We start from the raw sequence: 22,283 nt of genomic DNA, 5'->3' as shown, positions 1-22,283 counted from the left end.
TGGCACCAGTGAGACAAACACAAAGACAAACACTGGAGCGAGCGTGCTCTGGTACTGGACTGAATGCACAAGGACCCAAACTGGATAGAAACAACTGTGAGCATGATCTGAAAGCAACCCTGTGGAAGAAAAGGGGATCAACTGCTCACTCTTTTCCAATGTAAGAACAAAGGGGCATCAGATAAGAAGAGCAGAAGTAGGTCCAAAAAACAAGCCAAGGAGGGCAGCTCTTTAGCCAGGCTGTAATAACATAATGGAGCTGCAAGTCAGGGCAAATCATGGATTCTACAAATTGACCAGAAGAAATAAAGCCACTGAAGGTATTAAATACAAAGGCCATGTCTAGCTGTGCTAAATTGCCAGATGTTGGGACACTATTTGGAAAAGGAGTTACAAGCTTCTTGACTTATTCTCCCCACAGTGCACTTGCTCTTGGCCACTGCTGGATGAACCCCTGTATAGCTGCTCTCACATTCTCAAGTTCTTACCGTCTTTCCTGAATGAGAATCGAGAAACACAAGAACGAAGCAATCTGTGAACTTCTGGTTGAGCACAACCTGTCAAGAGAGCAACAGCACACATTCAAAAGGAGACAGCACAACCCTGGCAGGGTTATAAACACCCACCCAGGGACACCCTCACATGCAGGATGCCTGACACATTGGAGGTGCAAGTCTGCTTTGCTCACTGGTTGCACTCCCAAACTGCAGGGACACACCTGATATCACACTCTGTGGGGAAAGAAGTGACTGCTTGTTTAGGGGCAGGGAGGCAGACACTGCTGGGCCACAAGAGCACACACCTTGCACTGCACCAGCAACAGCAGAGGGCAGCTTGACAGCACCCCGTTATCTTGACAGCACCATGAGGCTCACGCAGTGGGAAGCCACAGCAGGCAGGGGCCCTAGGAAGGGGAGACAGCTGCAGGTGGGCAAGGGGCTGGGTCTTACCAGGTACTGGGTGCCAGTTTCAGCGTTGTGGAAGTGCCGACAGCTCTGTGGAAAGCGGCTCAACAGCACTTTGATAAGGCTCTGGTACCAGGAGACTGTCATGGTGAGGAAGCATCCCTATGGGTACAGAGGAAGGCTAAGAAACGGGGACACCAGCAGCCACAAATGTGACAGCAGCACACAGATCCAAAAGGAGATGCATCTCTCAAAGCCCAGTGAGGCACACTGACCCAGGGTCAGTAACTCTCCATAGATGGATCTGTGCAGCCTCCTCTTTCTTCTGCCAGCTAGAGAACACACTCTTGCCTCTGCCTTCCCATCCAACAGGAATTGCATCCTGCAGGCCCCAGTCCCTCCCCAGAGCAGGGCACCATGACCACAGCCCTGCTGCTCACCAGCTGCGGGTCCACATCCGCAATGGATTTCCCGTGCACAGCATCAAGCAGCTCCTCCAGCTCCACCAGCGACAACTTGCCCAACTTCAACTTGTCAGAGGCCAGAGGCTCCAGAAGGAAGAGACGCTTCCAGAGGTTGTCCCTGCGGCAGTGGCACTTGGCCAGCTGCACCATGCTGCTGAGCTGCTTCTGGGCCGAGGCCACCTCGGAGGCCAGCAAGGGGAAGAGCGGTGAGGTGTAGAAGAGCCCTGGCCCCACTTGGACCTGTTTTCCCCCAGCGTAGAACTCGCTGCTGTCCTCCACGTCCTGCCACAGCTCCCGTTCCACCGGCTGTGGCCGCCCCAGGCTCGGCTCTGGCTCTGCTGCCTCCCATGCTGCCGGGCCCACCACGGGCTCCAGCACTTCTCGCTGCAAGTGTGGCAGCTTCTTGAAGCGCCGCATATCAGCTGTGAGCCGGGGGAATAGCTCCCTCTGGCTGGTCATGATCACGTAGAAACGCAACCTGAGAGCAAGACGACATTGTCACCAAGGGAAGGACTGTTCCCTTCTCAGCTGGGCTGCACAGGAACCGTGGGCACCCTGTCTCACGCTATAAGGGTATTTCTCTGCCTAGAGGACAGACAGCACACTGCCCAGTCCTCTGCGAGGAACCTCCCCAGGCAGCACCACACCCGTCTGTGACCTACCAGACAAAGCCCACCCTTCCAGTGCCCTCCTCCCCAGTTAGGAAGCTTTGATGACATGGCTCAAGACCCTCAGCTCTCACCGGAGCATGCGCCTCTCTGCTTCGCTCTGCTCCTCAAATGGTGCTGCGCTGTGACACACCAGAAGAGACACATCGAAATCATCATGGTGACGCAGACCTTCTGAGTCCTTGTAGGAGCCTGAGCTGGGAGGAAAAGCAAATCTGTAAGAAGGGGACCTCACTTTGTTCTCACAGAGTTCTTGGTACTGCAGAATTGCTGGCTGTGTGGGATTCAACACCATAAGATTCCTCAGAAATGTTACGGGAAGCGAGGCAAGTGCACGTGCACACACAAACACCCATACACACCACTTCTGCTGGGTATGATTTCCAAAAAAGCAGAGTGCTGCCTGGCACTATGTAGGACAGAGACAGCCTTGTTGGCACCTTAGGGCAATCTCCTCAGTTCTCAGATGGCATTGGTCAGCCTCAGGCAGCTCCAGGAACTTGGAGCAGAGGCACATACCTGTTCCAGATAGAGACCAGTGCATATTCATTCTGCTCTGTGCCTGGAGTCCCCTTCTTGTTGTCAATGCCAGTAGCTGGCCGGGCCATGCGCAGCGGCTTCATGTGGTAGGTGTTGGCATGGTCAGCAATGTAGTTGTACAGCTGGTGTGCAGTGATCATGTTGGTGGGCAGGGCCAGCATGCCTAATGGGGAAAGACACATTGCTGTCACAGGAGGACAGAGCAGTATCCTACAAACTACTTTGTGGGATGCAGCTCTAAAGCAGTGAGCCTCCCTTCCACAACAAAGCATTAACAACTTCTCTACGGTGGGCACCACGTCACCCTCTTCCTGCCACTCAGTGAGTCAGATGTGTTCACAAAGCACTTGGGAATCTTTTGCCAAGTTATGGGCTCATGATCAATCCCCAAATGATCACACGTTGGCTACTCACCTTGGAAAACATGGTTGCGACCAAATTTGGGGATGTCAGTGTGATGGGCAATGAAGTCCTCCAGGAAACTAGTGAGATGGTACCCCTGGCGGAGCGTCATGTGGGAGCCCAGCAGATATTGGTGGACTATCCGCAAGTGGAAGTCATAGCTGAATGAATGCACGTGCATGAGGTCCCGCACCTTGTCACACTCCTCTGTAAAGAGCATGGAGAGCTGTAGAAGAAGAAGGAATGAAAGCAGGTGAGTTAGCAGGCACCTCACAGCTTTCTACAGAGCCTTGCTGACAGCAAGGCATGGCAGAACCAGCACAGCCACCCCTGCCCTGACACCACAGCAGGATGCAGCCCAGAAGCTGTGTGCACAGGGCAAACAGCAGACTTGCAGACCTGGTCCCTGAGGACCTCAAGGGATCCAGTTTGGTGGCACCTTCCAGACTTGATCCTGCTGCTGCAGGTCTCCGGCAGCAGCACAAACCAATTGGCACAGCCTCCTTTTTGGCATAACATACATCCTCCCTTAAGCTGAAAGCCATGTGGACATGAAGCAGGACACATCTCCATCCCTGGAGACATTCAAGGTCAGGCTGGATGGGTCTCTGAGCAACATAATCGAGCTGTAGATGTCCCTGCTTATTGCAGGGATTAGACAACCTTTGAGAGTGATGGAATCTAACAATTCTAACCTAACAATTCTGTGATCCTCCTTCCAACCCCAACAATTCTACGATCCTCCTTCCATCTGAGTGCTGCTCTGCATGGCCCAGTCCTTGAGCACGTACAGGATACACTGAGGCTGGAGCCCCAGTGAGTTCTGGATCTACAGGTAAGGACTGACTTACTGAGTATCCCCTGGGAGCAAGAGGCAGCACAGGAACCCATGCAAGTGATTGGACTCAGAGATGGGCAACCATAGAGCTTCTAAAGCCCTGTACTCAGTAACAGAAGCCAAGCTTGGCTGTTGGGAAGCTGGATGACCTGGTGGCTGAGGTGTTACAGAGCTTGAGAGAAGGCCTCACCAGCATTTGGCTGTCGCCCCTACTCAGTGTACTGGTCATCCAGGGCAGCACCAGCTGCACACACAGACAGCCATGCTCACACAGGGGCAGCTAGTGTGGCAGGGGACAGTGTTGGTGAAGGTTTCAGCCTTGCCCTTGTGCCAGGAGCTCACAGTGCTATCGTAAGGTCTTTAAGCTCTTTGACCTCTTCAGGCAGCTGAGCCACACCATAATCCCTTGGTTTAAGGACAGGATAAGCAGGTAACACCAGCAGGCAGGAGATGTTGACACGAGAACAGTCTGCTCTCTGCACCACCTGTGTTGCCACTGCCACGAGGCAGAGGGCAACCTGCACATCCAGGATCAGCCCAGAGAAGAGCCTATAACTCTGCCCCAGAAAGGCAGGGCAAAGAGCAAGGAGCACACAGCACTGCCTGCATGCAAGCACCCAAGGCCCATCCCATCCTCCTCCGAAGCTCTGATGTCCACTGAAGCACATACAGCAGACACTGGCACAGGAGGCTAGTGGCTGGAGCAGGAGGCGTAAAAGCACAGCCAGTGAGAGGCTCAGCCCTGCACTGGCAGGTCCTGCTGTGCCCAGTGTGGCAGTGAGAAGAGAGGACGTACTGCAGACTCAGAGATGAAGCTGTGTCCCATGCAGCTCTTGCTGCGAATTCTGGCTGTAAGAGTGCCCTGATGGAGACAGATGCACAGCCAGTGGGAAGGAGGACAAGGCGCTGTGCAGCCCGGTTCCTGCCCCAGCTCGTCTTACAGAGGCACAGGCTGGGATAAGCAGAAAGAAAGGGTGGAGGAGCCCAACTGCCCCATCTGAGGGAACTGTGGGCTGGTTCTAACATGAGGGAAAGCTGGCCAGAGGTCTGCAGCAAGCCCAATACTCCTAGTACTGTGCCCTCCCAAGGCTCAGCCTGACCTGGCACACGCTGCAATGCCAGCTGCAGCCTGGTAACCTGCCCGATGCAACACAGACTTCCCAGGAAAGGTCCAGCAAACCCTCAGGGACTGCAAGCAAGGTCCAGGCAGGTTTTAAGCTTATATATGCCAAGAACAGTTCATGTAAGATGCAGCTCTGCTATGCAGCCATCTTCGAAAGGACAGTAGTCACATGTCCCTCCTGCCTCATGCAGGCTGGGGTCATCCAGCCTTTCTAAGCATCTATCCAGTGCCCTGGGACAGGCAGGAGATATTGACACACCAAAAGAGAAGGGAGCAGGCAGCCCCATGGTGTGATAGAACAAGACACAGAGGTGTCAAGAACCAGAGCCTGTGGTGCAGAAAATTATCTCCACTAGCAAAAAGCAGCCAGCCACATTCACAGATCCCTGTTACCATTCTGCTTCCCTTTCATTCAATGGAAGCAGAGAACTTTTGGTTTCCATATACTGACTTTTCCCAGAGCAGCCATTTTTGCCAAAAATGGTTTGTGTTCCTCTTGTTCTTCCCCAGTGTGCTGCCTTGCTCCCCAAAGAACAAGAGTCATCCTCTTCTAAAATCTTTAACCTCCTCTCATTGCACTCCGTCTGCTGAAGCAACATGCTATGTGTGACTGCAGAAGGCTCTGCAAACTTTTCTTTACCAGGTGAGAGCAAAGCATTCCACAACTTGCTGCACATGAAATGCTTACTCTGTCCCACAAATCGCTGCCTCTCCCAGAGCAGTACCTAGCCACAAGGAGCACCAGCTGTACAAAGCCATTACCTGAGAGTTCACAGACTGGCCCATGGGGATCCGCGAGCACTCCAACGCATACTGCTTCACACAGAAGTAATAGCCCTAGAGGAAAGAGCACACTGAGTACATCGTGGGCCTTGGGCCTCTCCAAGGATTAAGAGGAGCCCACACAAGGCTGGCTGCACCCCACACTTGTCAATTCATCTGCTGGGCTAGGTCTCTGGTACTCTTGCTCCCTTCTTTTGTCTCCTCTTGTGTCTGAACAAAGCAGACCTTGGGATAAACCACCCAATGTATGGCTAAGCATAGTGTGTCCTACCTGGTGGTAAGCCTTGCATCTTGTGTTTGTTCCCTTCCAGGCAAAACTGACTACTCTTGGTCCCACAGAACTGTCCCTACAGTACAGCAGTACTGTGGAAGAGGCAGACAGAGTTGCACGTTCCTGCCACACTCCTCACTCACACTGTCTCCTCATAAGTCTGTCCCAAACTCCCTCCGACTGTTGTATTTTGTTTCTTTTTCTCTCTCACCTGGAAGGCCAACTCCATCAGCACAATTCCACCTGGAAGAGCTCTCTGCAGATGATAGGTGGCAACAGCAGGGGTTGTGCTCTGGGAAGAGAAGGACAAAGCTGGAGAGGCTCTCTGCACAGAGCAGCCTGCACACCAGCATGCAAAGCTGCCAAGATGTTCTGCGGCAGAGGTGGAAGAAGAATAACTTTATCAACTGAGCACATTCACTGGTAGTAAGGGAGCAGACATGCTAGAGAATGAAAAGAATTCTAATAAAGCTAATAAGCAGCCTTCCAGAGAGCATGCCAGAGATGCTGCTGCTTTCACCTCCCGCCTGCTCAGGGCAGGATGTCTCCAGAAGAGGGCACAGTGAGCCGAGGGGTAATGCTGCCCACAACACCTTACTCCCACCTCTCTGCTCAGTATTTCCCAGATCATCACAGCTGCCCAACAGAGCAGATATCAAAGGCAACCAGCTGGGATTTACAGCTTAGCTGCCAGGAAAATCACTAGCCTGCTGTTAACCTGTTTCAGTGGATTGCTCTCCTCTTGTTTTAACTGCAAGGTGTTGTCTTGCCCACAGTCCTGTACCAGCTTCACCCATAAGCAGGTACCAGGAAAGGGTGAGAACAGGGTCAGCAAATGTTATGCTTCCATCCTCCCTGGGTTTCATGAACCACAGGTGGTTTCTGCCTACCTAGGAATTCCGATAGATTCCTCTTCCAGGTTATTCTCTCTCAAACCCATATAAGCTCTTAGCTTTCACAAAACCTTTTGACAAAGATCGCTATTACCTGCTGCTGCATTAAGAAAGACTCCTTTTGCTTTAGAACCTGCTCCTGATACTCCCATTTGGTAATGAAAATGACAGCAGTGAGTCAATCCCTTTTCCATCTGGCTGTGATTTGGTAGAGCTCTGTCCTTTCCCTCCCTCATTGCCTCTTCTTTACAAATGAAGAGCCACAGCCTGCTCAGCCTGTCTGCACACCAGTCTCTATTCTGCTCTCTCACGTCCCTTCTGTGAAAAATAGATTCAAAAGCAACCAGAACTGCCCTACTTCTGCCCACAGCCTGACTTCTATCCCAGATTCACTTCTCTAAGAGCATAAGCACTCACCTTTGGACTCCCTTCTGCTTTTGGCTTTGTATAGGAAAAGGATCCTCTCCCCTCCACACCCATTGCTGCCAGAGCTCGGATCCGACTTGTGCTACTGGAAACAAGAGAGAGCCTTGAGCAGGGCAGCCAGCATCTCCTGTTGTGCCAAGCCAGGGCAGAGCTCCATGTCAGCCCTTCCTCATTACCAGGATTTCCAGAACATCACTGACCTGCGAGTGGTAGGTGAGGGCGGCCGCACCTGGACCAGAATGAAGCCCATGCTCTGCAGGTACTGGATGTATTGCTGCAAGAAGGCATTGCACATCTCTTGCAGCCAGGGCTCCTCCTTCAGCTTGCAGGGCAGTGACTCTGTCGAATCACAGCTGTGGCTGCGGTCTCTCCCTGATGCTGTAGAATCATTTGAGCGGTGGCGCTTCTGGAAAAAAAAAAAAGAATTTCCTAAGGACAGCTGCTGTGAGAGGGGATGCTCCATGGGATAGCGCCAGAACGATGAACAGAAGACAGACTTCCTTCTGCCAGAAAGCAGTAACACCGACCTATGGCACATGCAGCAATACCTGATCCAGTATTCACTCAGCCCTTGACTGACCTAGCAGCACTGGAACAAACTATTGGAAGAGGTACGCTGCAGAAAGGGATAACTCATCTCCTCTTCCCCAGAACGCCTAGCATAGTTGTGATAGCTCACAAATGGTTCACAAAGCTCAGCAGTGCTCAGCTCCTGTTGCCATGTAAGAATCTGGTCCTCTTATGAATCCTTGCAACATCTCGGGTTTTATTACTGGCTTAGTAGTGTAGTAACATTACATGAAAAATATTTCCTTTTCACCATTTTCAGTTCCCCTTCTGATGTATTTGAATACTCCTTGTCTTTGTGCTGTGAGACTCTAAGCTTTCTTTTCTTGATTTCTCTCCTTTCAGCAGGTGGATGCTCTCACATGTTTCTATCTGCCTTTTCATTTAGTTACCCTACAAGCAGTCTCTTTAGTAGGGTCTCTCCAGCTACTCTCTGACCTTACCTTCTCTGAGTCCCTGCAGTTCAGTGCCTTTGCTATGAGATGCTGGACTCACACTTGCCCAAAAGATATTCATCCATAAGTATTTTAGAAAGGTGTACGAATAATACCCATAATATTAGCACACCTTTCTGATGTATTCTAAATAGTTTGCCTTTTGCACAAAGCTGCTCATGAATTGCAGAAATCCACTGGGCTGCCTGCTTTGCTCCTACAGGCTCCGCAGTTAATGTTCAATATGGGAGAAATTCAAATACCTACCCCCATGGTGCTCTGCCTTCCTGGAAACCAAGTCCTGCTCCCACAGCACCACTCATTTCACAGGTTGCTCAAGGCCATCTCTGAGCTCTTCACAGTCTTTTCCTGTTCTGATCAATCTGAACCACTACAGGGTGACTCAAAGCTTGACATCTCGTTTGTACAGAGATATATTTTCTGGTGATACAGAACCCAATACACAACCTCAATGCCCTGCTCCCAGGCTCTTTAAATTGAATGGCCAGTTTTCATTTTGTTCTGTTCCAAAAAACAAAGTTTTCATTTTGTGATGATAGTTTTCCTTTCTCTCGTGAGTGCTCAATTTCTGCAGCAACCTCTGTTTAAAGACCATCAAAACCTTCTGACATTTAAATTTCCACAGTCTTTTCTTCCTTTCTGACACACACACAGACCACGAACAGCCAGTATGACATCTGCACAGGTTAGACACTGTCAGGCTGCAACCTGCTCAGGATTCAGGTGGCTTGTTTTCAATTGTTCCAGCTATTTACTGGGTCTCGACAAATTTTACAGGTCTGGCTACTGAACATATAGAGAGAGGTTTAGCTTCCCCAACAGACAGCATGCTGATAGCTTTGCTAGACTCTGGCTCTGGATTCCCTGGGTAGCAAAGGGAAGTCCCATCCCATGGATGGTATGACTGCACAAAGAAGGCTTTGAGGACCCAATTTTTTTCTGTCTCCATCTTCACCATGGTGAATGCCCTATTCTAAGGTTGCAAATTCATCCCATAATGCAGGGGTTGGCTCAAAGCAGAACTATCTCGGGGAAAAAAAAAAAAGCAAAGCCATCCCTTTTTCCAAAGTGCACAAAAGTCAAACCCAACTGGCTTCTGCTGACACTCACCTTCCCCTCTACCTTGCCCTGCTGGTCAGTCTGGATCTGCTGCCGGAAGGCTGGGTCAAAGAGCAGTGGGGTAGCACAGTAGTGAACAAGGCGTGAGGACTGCTTCAGGGTCTCCAGGTCTGACAGCTGCACAGCACAACAACACAGTTACAAGCGCACATCCCTCACCAGAACCAGGAACAAGCTATTTACAATACCATCCTGCTGCTCAGGTGTGAATTAAACTTCAGAGGCAACCACCCTGTTTTACAGCCCTTCCGATGCTAGGCAGCAAAGACTCATTAGCAAAGTTCTAGAGGCCAGCAGGCCTAGAAGTTCAAGCAGAGAGCACTGCTCCACAGCCAGACACCATCCCCAGCATAAATCCCAATCTGAGCTCCAATGCTCCCTCCTACAAAAGGAATGCTGGTGTTGCCAGCACTCTGTATGAAAACCCAGTCTGCACTCACACTGATAGGCATGTTTGACTGTGCTGATCTCTGCTGCCAGGTCACAAAGAGATTTTCTATCTTCATCTGCTTCTCCAATTCTAGAGGAAAGAGAACAGACAGATGTATGAAGCCACAGCCATTCCACTATACACCTACCCTACCCACTGTACTCCCCAACACTGGCCATAACCCATCCTTTCACAACATCCTGGCAGGAATAGCTGACAACTGCCCCTTTGCCAAAACTCATTCTGCTTTTTTCACTCCTTTTCCAGGAGCAGGAGTGTGATCAGGCAGTTAGGCTCTAGTCCCTGCATGTCTCTTGCTTTACCTTTCCTCTCCATGCTTTTGATTTCCAGGAATTGGGCCCCATGTCGAGCCACAGGGTCAAAAGGTCCCAACTCTGGACCATGGGGTATGCGTTTGATAGTGGTAACATCCCGCAGAGCTTCGTCAAAGGGCACCACATCAGGATGGAAATGCAGAGATGGCAGGCTGCGTGCAGAGCTGCTCAGCCGGCCTTGCTCCTTGCTAGGTGGGGGACACGAGCTCCGGATCAGTGCATCCACCTCCAAAGTGGAGTTCAGGAAAGGATTTGGCTCCTAAGAAAGCAGAAGCAGCTATGAAAGACTCTTTTGCTAGTTATGGAGCAAGGACCCATAACAATAGAGCAGATCCAATTTTGGTCATCTGCAGACATTTGTTGGCCTTCTCCACCACTGTCCAGAGGACAGTATTGCTCTAGCATGCAATAGGAAGCCCACTCCGCAGTCTCTTCCATCCTAAGTATTCCAGCCACAAATAATAATACCGACAGCAGCATTCTGTCAGGACACGTTCTGGTTGGACATATAACCACCTGAAGATGCCTTGCCAACCAGCACACACACCTTCTTCAGACCCCAGAGCTGCCAGAACTCCTCCTGATGGGGAAAGGACTGCTCTGTCTGGCAGGGTGCCCTACCTGCTTGCTGTCCTCATGCCACGGTGGGTCCATAAAGCAGTGGTGGTGGAATAGTCCCATCTTCTGGCTGATCAAGCAGTGCACGATGTGGGAGCGGGCATTTTGCCACTGCAGCAGACGAATGAGTGAGCAGTTCAAGTTGGCCCCCAGGTCTGGGGACCAGTTGTAGGTGTAAAGCGTCAGCTACAAAGAAAAGAGGGGGAGGAAGGGTGAAGGATCTGCTTAGAAAAAGGTGACAGACTGCCCCAGGTGCTCTGGGTGGGACTTGCTGCAGCTCCAGTTGCTTTCAGATAGTAAGGCTGGAACAGAATGACAACTGCTCGTTTATTGCAACCCTGTTAATAGTTCCAGCAGAAGGTGGCAGCACTTGAGTTGGCAGCACAAGTAACCAGGTTGATGTGACCACTGCTACGGGAAGAGAAAGGGCAATTACAGCCTGCAGTGAAACAGGAGGAGTCAAGACAGCTGCAGGGAGCCCCCTGCTCTGCTGTGGCACAGGGCTTCTGCCTGGGGCAGGTCAGCTGCCTACAGCAGCATGGCTTTCAGGAGACAGTATCACACAGGCATCATTATTACCTTTTTGTCAACAATCTCCATGAAGAGGAACCTCTGTCGGGGTGCCAGGTCTCGCCCAACAATGCTTGGGTCAGAGCCTCTCTCTGCTGAGCTGAATTCCATGGCCTCGAAGCGCTGGAGCCCTTTGTGAGCTGAAAGAAGCCAGAGTTATTGCCCTCAATACCAGTTCATCCCAGAATGACAGAACGTTGGTGCCATGATACTGCTCAGCTCATCACTCTCAAAGGACAGTTGAACGCAGCCCACACGTTGGTATTTTTCCAATCCAAACCCAATCCAACCCAAAGCCTCCCCTCTTGGGACCTTTGTTCATAAGTGTACAAGTGAACAATGTTGCCATGGCAATCCTGTGTGATCACTCAGCATACCCTGGTTCTGCTCCTTGACGTTTCCAGTTAACTTACAGCATGGTCCCAGCAATATCTTTAATCTTTTCCATACCACAACAAGTCCCAGATGTTAGCATCATGCACACAATTGTGAAGCTTAACTGAGCAGAGAAGAGCAGATCTCCTCTGCAAGCTATATGTTTCCAATGATGCATTTCTGGCATTAGAAGAGCACTACAGCAACCACATGAGACCTGACTGTGGATGTGCACAATGAGTCCTGCCACAACATCACCACCTACAAGCCAGCCTGGAGCCTTTTGCAGCCTGGCCACTTTGCCCAAGCAGCTGTTGCTCAAGCCAATCGCTCCAGCAGCACCATGCTGAACACGAACTTACGTCTGAACCTGTGAGCAGGTGGGACTGGCTGCTCCTCCTCGCTGCTGCTGTCTAAAGGTAGAGACAACATCAGCTCCTCAGAAGGAGCATAGTCCAACTGTACTAGATCAGCCAAGCCCAGTGCTACCCCTCCTGGGACCCAGTGTAGTTGTGGGAGAGGAAGGGATAGCAACAGCACACATCACTTGGACCACCAGCACGCACCACCAGCTCAAAATTTCCCAGCAGGGTGACCCATTTTCCCCACCTCAAAGAGCTACGCTCCAGACAAGCCTGTCTCAGCTCTGCTGTGCCTAGCCAAGAGAAAAAGCAGAAAGGTATTGGCAGAGCACCTGGGAGCACATTCCGTGCTGGATTCCAGACCCTGACAGGTCAGCTTGTCTTTGTTAATTGCTGAAGAAGGCTATGAAAAAGTAAGCAGATGACAATGGGTAAAGGGGTGTTTTTGCTCTAGCGACATGCTTGCCTCACACGGAAGGACCTGGATTGCTGGTCCCAACTGAAAAGAGGCCTCAATCATGCTGAGCTGTGAGCACTTGCAGTGAGCAGTGCCTCATTTTGGTGACTTCTGCAAGCACAGCTGTCCTGTGTTCTGCCCAAAGGAGAGGCTCACTCAGTACACTTCTACCAACTAAAGGAGTAGATTGTCTTGTGGAGGACAAAGCTAACAGGTCACAATGTCAGAGCATCCATGTCAGCTTTTCCAGAAGGCCTGAGCTGAACTCAACTCCAGGTGCTACTTACTGAGAGACTCTTCCCAGGAAGCTTTATACAAAGTACTGGGAAGAAGTAGTGTACAAATATAATCGCTTCATTCGTAGTGCAGGATAGGAGTTTCAAGGGTACCAGGAGCAGGGCCTTTTTAGCCAACCATGACCAGTGTTACAAGGCAGTACTCACCCTGCTCCGTGCTGCAGCGCCACTGGTGGAAGTTGCGTCCCAGCAGGATGAAGTGTCTGACAGCTGCAGGGCGAGGGCTGGCGCTCTGGCCAGGTTTATAGGGCAGGAAGGCAGTGCTCCGATGGCAGCTGCAAAAAAGAGCACCAAAGGTGGCTGACAAATAGAGACATGAGAATAGGGACTGGCATATTAGCATCTTCCAGTGCCAGACAGACTCCTGTAAACTGTGTAACTCACCAGATCTTCTCAAACACCTTGACAGTGGTGTCACTCGCTAGGGAAGTGACCAGGCTCACCACTTCCACCAGAATGGAGGACAGGAGGAAACGGGACACAATCTCTGCTGAGCACTGTTGCACTGATGGGCACCCTGCATAGTTTGGGAAGAGATAGTGCGCACAACTAGCTAGAGATAAGCAAGGAATGAAGAGGAATGGCTTGGTGCTATATGAAGAAGAAAAGAAAGGCCCATCCCCAGCCTATCTGCAGGAGCTGGGGCCTGAGATACATACCCAGGTGGTTCATAAATGCCATCCACTGCTGGCAGGTTTGATTGAAGAGCGAGTGCATAGTGCCTACATCTCCTTCTTCCAACTGGCAGGCTCGGCGCCTGGGAGAAAAGAAATGCAGCATGATTATACCAGATCTCAGTCATCAGCAACAAAGGCAAGAAGGCACAATGGTTCTTTTTCCTGATCCAGAAGGGAGATCCCAGGGAAACCCCTATTTCAGTTGTTACAGCCCTTGCACTTAGCAGCGACAGACGTGCAGGCCCTACAGTGCAAGGAAGGCACAAGGACAAGCAGCAGCGCTCCCAGCAATACTCTAGCATGAAGGCTTGAGGCTTTCTGTGTGGAAGGCAGCTCTCCTCTAGCTGGCTGCATAAGGGTGACACCTCAAGGAAAGGGGACACGCTCCAGAGGGCTACGATGCACACAGAGCCAGTGGAATCTGTACAGCAGCCAGATGGGAGCAGCACCCCTGCCGTCTTACCGCTGTGCCTGCTCCAGTTCAGCTGTGGCTGTGGCCCGATCCTGGCTCAGGTGCTGCTTGACATTCTCAGTCTTATGCCGCCGCCTTGTGCGAGCCTCTTCTGGCCTCTCCAGCACAATGTCATCAGTCGTCTTGGGGCTGCCCAGCTCTGAGGACTCAGGCTTGCTCTACAGAGAGGCGATGCAGGGTTAAGGCTCTGCATACCCACAGCTCAGCTGTTGCCCTGATCTCAAATCCCATTACCAGGCCAAACCTCCCTACCCCATCCAGATTCCTCCTTTCTGTTCCTCCCAGTCTGATGCACCACCAGACTCGTAAGCCCTGCTTCCCACCAGACCCTCAGCAACATTACCAGCATGTCCCAGAAACTGCGGCGTCCCAGCTTGCTCGTGGGTGTCACCGGCTCTCCTGGGCTGGCTGAAGGGGCAGAGGTGAAGTGCAGGGGTGGAGGACAGCTTTTGCCAGCCCCACCAGTGCCCATGGCCAGACCCTTGGTCTCTGACATGGTTCTCCTTAGGCCTGCTGTGGAGACAGAGCAAACTATTCACTTCAGAGTCTTCCACTGTGACATTCATGTGCCTCCATGGCTACCCAGATAGAAGGGAGCAGCTCTCAGTATCACTTAACAAAGTTGATTCACTCTAAAGATTTCTTCCAACCCTATTTCTATGGTGGGGCACTGAACAACTGGCAGAGGCAGGAGTGCTCTCCTCCAGCACAGACCAAGCTCCCTCAGGCAGGAGGAACAAGGCTTGCAGACAGCTCAAGGTGCCCATCCCACCCCAAATCTCACCCGCAGAGCTCAGCTCCTCCAGGTCTGGGGCACTCAGTGGGCAGGAAGCCTCCACGCAGAGTGGGGCTGGCAGCACAAGGAACTCCATGATGGCATCGCACAGAGCATGGCGCAGAGCCCCACGCAGCTTCTCCGACAGCTGCAGCAGACTAATGTTGCCCTTCTCCCAGATGTCCAGGCGCACCAGCACGCAGGGCTCTGTGGAGAAAGGGCAGCCCCGTTCAGCTCTGCACCCACACCTTCTGGAGGTGCTGTGGGGGATGCAGAGACACCCTACCTGAGTGCTGGGTGCCAGGCTCTGGCTGGTGCTTGCTAACTGCAGTGAGGCTTTCAAAGTCGGCATCCCGCAGCAGGTCCATGATGGGCACCTTAGGAGAGTCAGGTCTCTCTCCGTGGGGCAGCGTGGTGGGGCTGCCATTCTCATCCACAAACGTCAGCGCAATGCATGCAATTCCTACAGAGGAGAGCCCAGGACAGCCTCCGTCAGCATAGCACTTGGCACGCTGCTGCAAGCCCAGCTGGCAACTAACAGAGCAGGGTGACCACCCCATGCCTGCACATCAGGCCTTGGGGTAGAGCCCTTGCCATATGGGTTTCACAGGGCTGTGGGTGTACATGGCAGGCAGGGCCCACGGGAGGGGAAGCAGCCAGGGGAGAGGCAGCTAGCTGTGCTCGTTGGGAGTCAGGGCAAAAAGCAAGGACTTCAGCACAGGGTGTCCACATCGCCCTGTCACAGCAGCTGTCACCTTGCCCTTCAGGAACTTCTTGAGTCACCCAGCACCATACACAAAGAGAAAGCATCTCCATTTGCCTCAAGAGGGCCACTATCCAGAAAAGTCTGGCTCGACACCCAGAGGATGAGGACCAGATGTTCTCCAACAGCCCTGTCGGGCCACATGGGACACTGAGTCCATGTAAAGAAAGCCTACACATGGCACTTTGCTGCAAACTCCACTCATAGCACACTCCCCACTTCACACCTGTATGAGATGAGGTGCCTTTCCCACACCCTCCTATTCGCACAACTGAAAACAAGGCAGGTTGACACCTAATATTAGCCTGGAGTTGCTATGGTGTAAAATTCAGGTCCTACCTCACTCACTCACACAACTGCACAATTCTGAGATGTAAAGCAGCAGTATGGTAGCTGATGCACAGCCCACATGCCACACACCCTGGGCCATGCAGAAGAAGCCCTGCTATGACCCAGAGCAGGATCAGGAACTCCCTCCCCAGAGCCCAGCTCGCATGCCAGTGTACCAAGGAAGTAGCAGTGGAGATGCAGCTGTAAGGTCCAAACCCTCCACTATCATGCTACATGATCCCATCCCCTTTCAATCCCTCCTAACCAACCAAGGCAGCACTCAGGTGACTGGATGGCACAGCTGTCCCAATACTGGCAAGATGCAATGTGTCTAAATACAAAACAGATACAAAGGAAAGGGCACTGGGATGCAGACAGCTGCTCCCAAAGGAGGGAAGTAGGCATTCAAATGAAAGTGTAGCACACACTTGCATTCGCTGTGAAGAAAGGAAACTCTACAAGCACCACTCTAATTGAAGATGACTACAGGAGCTGCCTCATCTTGTAGGTACTCTGCACCAGCCTTTGACATGGCTCTACTCTCCCTGAGACAGACACAGGAACAATTCTTTATCCAGCAAAAAACAGAAGGAGACATGTATAATCTCCTCTACATCAAAGGTAGAGGAGATTGGTATTCCCCTCAGCCTCACTCCCTTTGGAGACTCCTGCCTCACCTAGCTCCTTGCTGCAGCACAGCAGCTTTCTGGGATGGAGGTGTCCATACAGAGACATTAGGAGCAACAGATTTGCCCCATATGACAACTCTCTTTAAGCAGAGAAAGGCATAAACTCATCTGCTTGACAACAAGCCCCAGGCTCACCAGAACGACACTTGATGGGGGCACTAGGAAACTGTTGTCTCCCATTTATAAGGGGCTTTCCAAGCTTCCCTGACCCATGCTCTCTGAAACACAAAGCACACATCTAGTAGAGCCCTGTCACTGTGGTCCTTCGGTAAGCAAAGGGAACCCTATCCAGGTCACAACCTGGGAGGGTGATGATGCTACACAAGAGTTTGAAACTACAACTGAAATATCATGATTTCCTTAAGGATAAGGTTACCATTCTGAACTGTGGGGAAAAAAAAAGGGTGTAGAATTTTGTAATTCACTGTTTGCAAGCAGGTTCTATTTGCTCATTTATCCAGGCAGCAAGAAAAAGGTGACTCAGCTAGACAGACATACATACACGAACACAGAGGAGTCAGAGCTGAAGCCACAGCACGAGGAAGACAAGAATAGCAGGGACCAGAGGGGCCAGGGAGCTGCATGGGAAGGGAAACTAGGATAGTATTAGGAGCCAGAGGTGCTACCTTGGAAGTGGGAGAGTGGAAAGAGGTGCTGCACAAGGTCCGACATGGTACCTACACAACAGAAGAACATTCAGACGGTACACGAGGGACACAGCAGGACTCACGAAGGCCAGCTGACAGACCACATGGCCTTGACACAACATGATGTGACAGCCTGCTGCAGAACTAGCCCTATCCAATCCCTTTTCCAGCAGTCCACAGATAAGAGCAGAGGGCATTGTCTCCACAGCAGCTGCAATCTAGAGCTGCTTCATACAGCAACCTGACAAGCTCCGTGGGAGTCCTTAACTTCTTTCTACCATGCGTGTATGGTTGTGCAGCCTCCCAAGCAAACTCTCTGCACACTCCCCAGCTATAGGAGAAAAACACTGCCCTGACACTGGCCATCCTCAGTCATTCAGAGCTCTTTAATGTGGGAAGTGGTTCCCCAACACGCAGTCCCATATTCTGCTTCAAAAAAAAAAAAAAAGTTGAGCACAGTACCTTTGCCACCAGTGCCTTGGCCTCCAGGTTTGTTGTACAGGTAAAGATCTTGGTCAGGGACACCACCACTGTGGCTGAAGTAGTGCTGTGGAGAGCAAGGAAAAAAATGTGACAGCGTCTGGAGTACTTGCCTTTACTAGAAGTAGAGGCCCATGCATGCATATGCAGAGCTTATCTCAGGCCTGTAACAAGCAGCTCAGATCTATTTAAGAACACTTGCCAGCAGATTCGGCCACTGTTTGGCAGAAGGACCCTCTTACAGCTCTATCCAGAGTTGTAAGGCTGTACATCTGGCCACACCTTTTATCTTTAACAGTCATGCTTAGGGATCAGATAGCTGCTCCCACTTTTAACAACTCTGATGTTTCAGATTCTAGATCCTGGTCACACAAGGACCAAGCATTAGCTTTCCAAGGAGGTCTTCTCCCATGCTCCTGGGAGAAGACTGTGAGCATGAACTCTGTAGCTGCTACTTCTCACAGAGCAGTGACCACTCCAGTAAGAGCAAGGTCTGTCCAAGCCTACACAAGGTCAACAAACTGCCCACATTCCTGAAAAACTCCTCCACACTTGAGTATTCAGTGTTTATTCCTTCCTATACATGGCAGGGCTGAGAATGCAGCAGCTGAGCTACCCCAGAAAGAACCCCCAGAAGCAGATGGAAGCTGAGCCAACTGCTGTCCCACTCACTGCCCTCCTAACCTTGAAGTGGTGCTCCACGTTGCTGTCTGTGTACTTTGGGGTATGCAGGAAGATGAGCAGGTTCTGGCGCAGATAGTAGGCCACTGCATGCAGCCAAGGCAGAGCAGAGGGTGGCAGTGTAAACTGCAGGACCTCTGTGGGGGGTGTCCCAGGGGGCTGGATAAACTGTAGAGAGAAAGTTTTAGAACTCAGCTGAATCAAGCAGGATACTCTGGGGCCCCCCAGTGACTCTAGCACCCACACAGAGAAGAGATCCAACCCAAGTAAGCACTGGAGCAGGGAATGAGATGCAGCAGACTGCCTTAGCGTTCCCTGGGATGGGTCAAAAAGACACATTACGGGCAACAGGATGAGCAGAACAGCTACTAAGGTAGGTACCTCCACATCGGCTGGGGTCAGTTTGCAGTTCCGGACCAGCATCACAGTGATGATATCCAGGGTGGCCTCATCCAGGCGCCTGCGCAGCACTTTCACCAGCTCATCTGTGATCTCAGGCCCTGATAGATAGACAGAGGCACAAGCAACTCTTTCACCTCATCTCGTAAGGACCATAACCAACCACAGACACCTCCCTCTACCAGTTGAGAATGTACCACCCTCACAAGCACTTCCCACAGGGAACACATCTTTCTCCACCAACAACTTCTTCAGGCATCTTTTTCTATCTATTTTGCCAAAGACTGCTAGCACAGCAGGCAGAAACACTCCTGCACAGGGAAAGCTGGCATAAATCACATGATCTGCACAAGATTTAATCGATGGCCATGGGTCCTTCCCTCGCATTCCCATCCACATGGAATAGACAGCAGCACTGGTCTAAGAAAGAACAGCTTGCTCAAGAGGGAGACACACTGCTCTATAAGCAAAGAGGGCAAGGACTGGAGCTCCATTCCTCCGCTTTGTATCAGCACATCTGCTGCCAGGCACTCTAACACCTACCTGCTGGGGCAACGCCATGGACCATCAGCTGGATGTGCCTGTCTACTTGTCCCACCGGGCGGGCAGAGTCCATGCTGCGGCATGAGGCTGTGTCCAGAGAAGAACGAGAGCCCTGGAGAAGCAGAAGCAGCCACATGGAAGCAGCATCCACATGAATCCCAGATACAGTGCCACCCACTGCCCCATCCACATATATGCAATACAAATTTTACATTAGACAAAATCCCACCTCTGCTCCCAGACTGCAGCAGACTCACCGTTAGATCCTCAGTGTAAATGGGTTCCTGGCTGCGTGTCAGTGCCAACGAGCGAGATCCTGGGCTAATACTGTTCTCTGTTTCCCACATCTTCCCACTGTTGGTGGTTTCAGCCAGTCTGAATATAGGAGAAAGAAGCATCAGCCTCCACTGCCAAGAGTGACAGCATCATGCCTTCACAGAGGATCTACGTCCTCCTTGCTCTCCCTTGAGAGATAAGGGAGATAAGTCCTTATTTCTGAGTATAAGTCCTTCTGGTATAGAGCCTGTGCAAAAATCACTCTCTAGCTCTCTCAAAATAAATATCCTTTTTTCTCCTAGGTAAAAGCTCAGCACAAGAAGAGTAGGAGTGAACTGACCTATCAGAAATCAGACATTTGCTTGGGTCACAGCATGGTTCTCAAGCTGGGCAGACACTTTCTGCCTGAAACAACTCTCAGCCTGGTGTAATGCATGTAGCAGGGCAGGGCAGGGTCAGGCCAACAAGTCAAGCCAATTTCTTACCGGAGGTAGAAAACAGATTTAGTAGCACGTTCCTGGTAGACAAACATATTCTTCCTGTTCACCACAGAGAAGGCATTGAGCACTGAGCGAAGTGCCTGGATAGCTGTGGGCAAGGTGGGTTGTTAGAAAGCTATCCCACACATCCTCCTCTGCTGTGCCAATCCAGCCACAAGCCAGATTCTTGACGCACAAAATGAGGAGGAACCTGGGCTGTACACACCTCGTGAGACCCCCATGTTGGGGCCCATCTTCAGGCGTGAATGCACGTGGATGAGTGTGCTCCACACTACATCACAAGCAAAGTGCCCTGGCATGAACTGCATTGTGGCAGCCAGGTAGTCCCGGGGCTGGTAGTTCTCTTCTACCGAATAATCTAGAAAGAAGACAGCACATAAGCTGGGGCAATGACACAGAAGTTGCTCTTTCCAGTTGCCCACGAGTAGGCAGCATTCATACCGTCTGTTGGCATGACACGCTGCCTATAGTACGTATAGGGAGTTTCACTCTTCCAGATGTCCTCCTCACTCTCTGCCACCAGCAATGAGTTGCATATGTGGCTGTCATGCAGGTCTTGCAGCAGTAAGCGCTGTAACAGATAAGAAAAAATAGGTTTTGTTGTTTGAGCAGCCTAGGGAAGATAGCAAAAAAGGAGGGCACAGGGTCAGACAGAGTCCCTTTTCTTTTGACCCCCATGCTGAGACTCCACCTGCTGACCTAGCCACCCAGGACCTGCTTTGAGATGGACCAGACAAACTCCAGAGGTCCCTTCCCATCTAAGCCATCTAATGATTGGCAGCTCAACCGCTACCCTCTGTAGATTTTTTTTACCTGATTGACAACCCTGCAGATTTCACTGATCTTCTTTACCACCATCTGGTTGAGACTCTGGCACTCCCCTGGCTGCTCTTCTATCTCTGCTGATGCTGCCTTCTCCACACTCAGGCTGCTTTACAGGGAAGGGGAGAAAGGGATCAGCAGGACACCTGCACAGTACCTGTCTGTGTGCATAAAGCATGCACACAGTGGAGGATGGCAGCTTTCCTCATATTAAGCACAAGACAGGACAGGAAGCTGATCCAGCCCACAGAGATGAGTGGCAATAAAGTATTGGTACAGAGAAGCAGCGGCTAGACAGCCAGATCCTCCTTACCGTGTGTGGTAATAGACTTCCACTCGGTCCTGCTCAATTTTTATGATGAGCCAGAAATCAGGCATGAGGGGACACTTAGGTTCTTGGTCACTCATTAATGCCTCATCATACTCTGAATCACTGCTCCCCCCATCATAACCTGCAATGCATCCGCATGTCAGTCCCAGGCAGCAGCCCTACACACCCCCCTACCACCTCACTGCGCACTGCTGCTGCTGCCAGCCCTGGCACTCACCCAGGTGGTCAGAGTCCATGCTGCCCTGGCTGGACACAAGGCTCTGCACACGGCTGGGGCGCTGCTTGCTGGAGCCTGCAGAGAAGAGGAGATGATCACGAAGGCACTTGCTAAGCCCTCTTGTACACTCTCCATGTGTTAAGAGAAATGCTACACCACGAGTCACAGGCAGGCAGTGCTGGGGAATGTACTGCTGGCAACGGGCCTCATATACTAATGGAAACACTGGGAACTTCATGGGACTGGGGATACCAGTGTACCCTTTACAGTCAAACACCCCAGATAACATTAAACAGCACACTGCCAGCACTGTGGCAAGGAAGAGAAGACTAGAAGTTCTGGGCAATGACTCCAAGGACAGGATTAAGTCACGTTTCACATGTTGCAGCCGAAAGTATCCCCCACCCCCTTAAGTGCTCTTGAGGCTGAGACACCCTCCTGCCCTCATCTGCAGCTCCTACCTTCCCTACTCTGTGTTACAGAGTCAGCTAGGCTGGCTGCAGATGGTGTCACTAATGGTGATTTTTCACTGTTGCCCTTTTCAGAAGAGGAAGATGGCAGGGATTGTATGGTTGTCTCCAGGACTGCCTCCTCCAGGGAGTCACGGCCAGGTACTTTGCTTTGCTCAAGACTCAGCACTTCTCCTGTGACCTGCACACAAGTCAAAGTCACAAAAATAACCCGTAAAACAGGCACCAAAACAACTCTACCCATCCTCCACCTTCATCCTTTTACCTTTAGTCACCAGAGGATCCCACACCCTCCCACCAGCCCATAACTAGGG

The 22,283-nt window shown here is 51.3% G+C and overlaps 1 protein-coding gene across 11 annotated transcripts in view; it reads right to left on the bottom strand.

The window, feature by feature from the left end:
- The window catches only part of SZT2 (SZT2 subunit of KICSTOR complex), a 54,378-nt gene that overhangs the window by 1,967 nt on the left and 30,128 nt on the right, over positions 1 to 22,283 (bottom strand). For 4 of the 11 annotated variants that reach the window (XM_085231168.1, XM_085231175.1, XM_085231176.1 and 1 more), the window contains 35 exons: positions 21,961 to 22,150; positions 21,500 to 21,574; positions 21,265 to 21,403; positions 20,943 to 21,060; positions 20,571 to 20,700; positions 20,335 to 20,487; positions 20,115 to 20,217; positions 19,611 to 19,728; positions 19,354 to 19,465; positions 18,793 to 18,911; positions 18,415 to 18,579; positions 17,713 to 17,797; positions 15,108 to 15,284; positions 14,831 to 15,028; positions 14,390 to 14,559; positions 14,038 to 14,204; positions 13,557 to 13,654; positions 13,282 to 13,414; positions 13,045 to 13,172; positions 12,145 to 12,195; positions 11,417 to 11,547; positions 10,841 to 11,023; positions 10,208 to 10,478; positions 9,895 to 9,974; positions 9,446 to 9,571; positions 7,514 to 7,719; positions 7,305 to 7,398; positions 6,206 to 6,286; positions 5,703 to 5,777; positions 2,992 to 3,205; positions 2,557 to 2,740; positions 2,112 to 2,234; positions 1,346 to 1,847; positions 951 to 1,067; positions 489 to 557 (listed from right to left, as the gene is read on the bottom strand). In XM_085231168.1, coding sequence (XP_085087294.1) covers positions 489 to 557; positions 951 to 1,067; positions 1,346 to 1,847; positions 2,112 to 2,234; positions 2,557 to 2,740; positions 2,992 to 3,205; positions 5,703 to 5,777; positions 6,206 to 6,286; positions 7,305 to 7,398; positions 7,514 to 7,719; positions 9,446 to 9,571; positions 9,895 to 9,974; positions 10,208 to 10,478; positions 10,841 to 11,023; positions 11,417 to 11,547; positions 12,145 to 12,195; positions 13,045 to 13,172; positions 13,282 to 13,414; positions 13,557 to 13,654; positions 14,038 to 14,204; positions 14,390 to 14,559; positions 14,831 to 15,028; positions 15,108 to 15,284; positions 17,713 to 17,797; positions 18,415 to 18,579; positions 18,793 to 18,911; positions 19,354 to 19,465; positions 19,611 to 19,728; positions 20,115 to 20,217; positions 20,335 to 20,487; positions 20,571 to 20,700; positions 20,943 to 21,060; positions 21,265 to 21,403; positions 21,500 to 21,574; positions 21,961 to 22,150 — 5,085 coding nt within the window. Of the gene's footprint in view, positions 1 to 488; positions 558 to 950; positions 1,068 to 1,345; positions 1,848 to 2,111; positions 2,235 to 2,556; positions 2,741 to 2,991; positions 3,206 to 5,702; positions 5,778 to 6,205; positions 6,287 to 7,304; positions 7,399 to 7,513; positions 7,720 to 9,445; positions 9,572 to 9,894; positions 9,975 to 10,207; positions 10,479 to 10,840; positions 11,024 to 11,416; positions 11,548 to 12,144; positions 12,196 to 13,044; positions 13,173 to 13,281; positions 13,415 to 13,556; positions 13,655 to 14,037; positions 14,205 to 14,389; positions 14,560 to 14,830; positions 15,029 to 15,107; positions 15,285 to 17,712; positions 17,798 to 18,414; positions 18,580 to 18,792; positions 18,912 to 19,353; positions 19,466 to 19,610; positions 19,729 to 20,114; positions 20,218 to 20,334; positions 20,488 to 20,570; positions 20,701 to 20,942; positions 21,061 to 21,264; positions 21,404 to 21,499; positions 21,575 to 21,960; positions 22,151 to 22,283 lie in introns of those variants that run through there. The other 7 variants (XM_085231172.1, XM_085231170.1, XM_085231169.1 and 4 more) reach the window with 7 other exon arrangements.

This window comes from Meleagris gallopavo, chromosome 10, assembly GCF_905368555.1.
Source record: "Meleagris gallopavo chromosome 10, MGAL_WU_HG_1.1, whole genome shotgun sequence".
Classification (NCBI taxonomy): Eukaryota; Metazoa; Chordata; class Aves; order Galliformes; family Phasianidae; genus Meleagris; species Meleagris gallopavo.
Note: the sequence above shows the minus strand (reverse complement) of the source record. Positions and strands in the feature narration are given on the sequence as shown.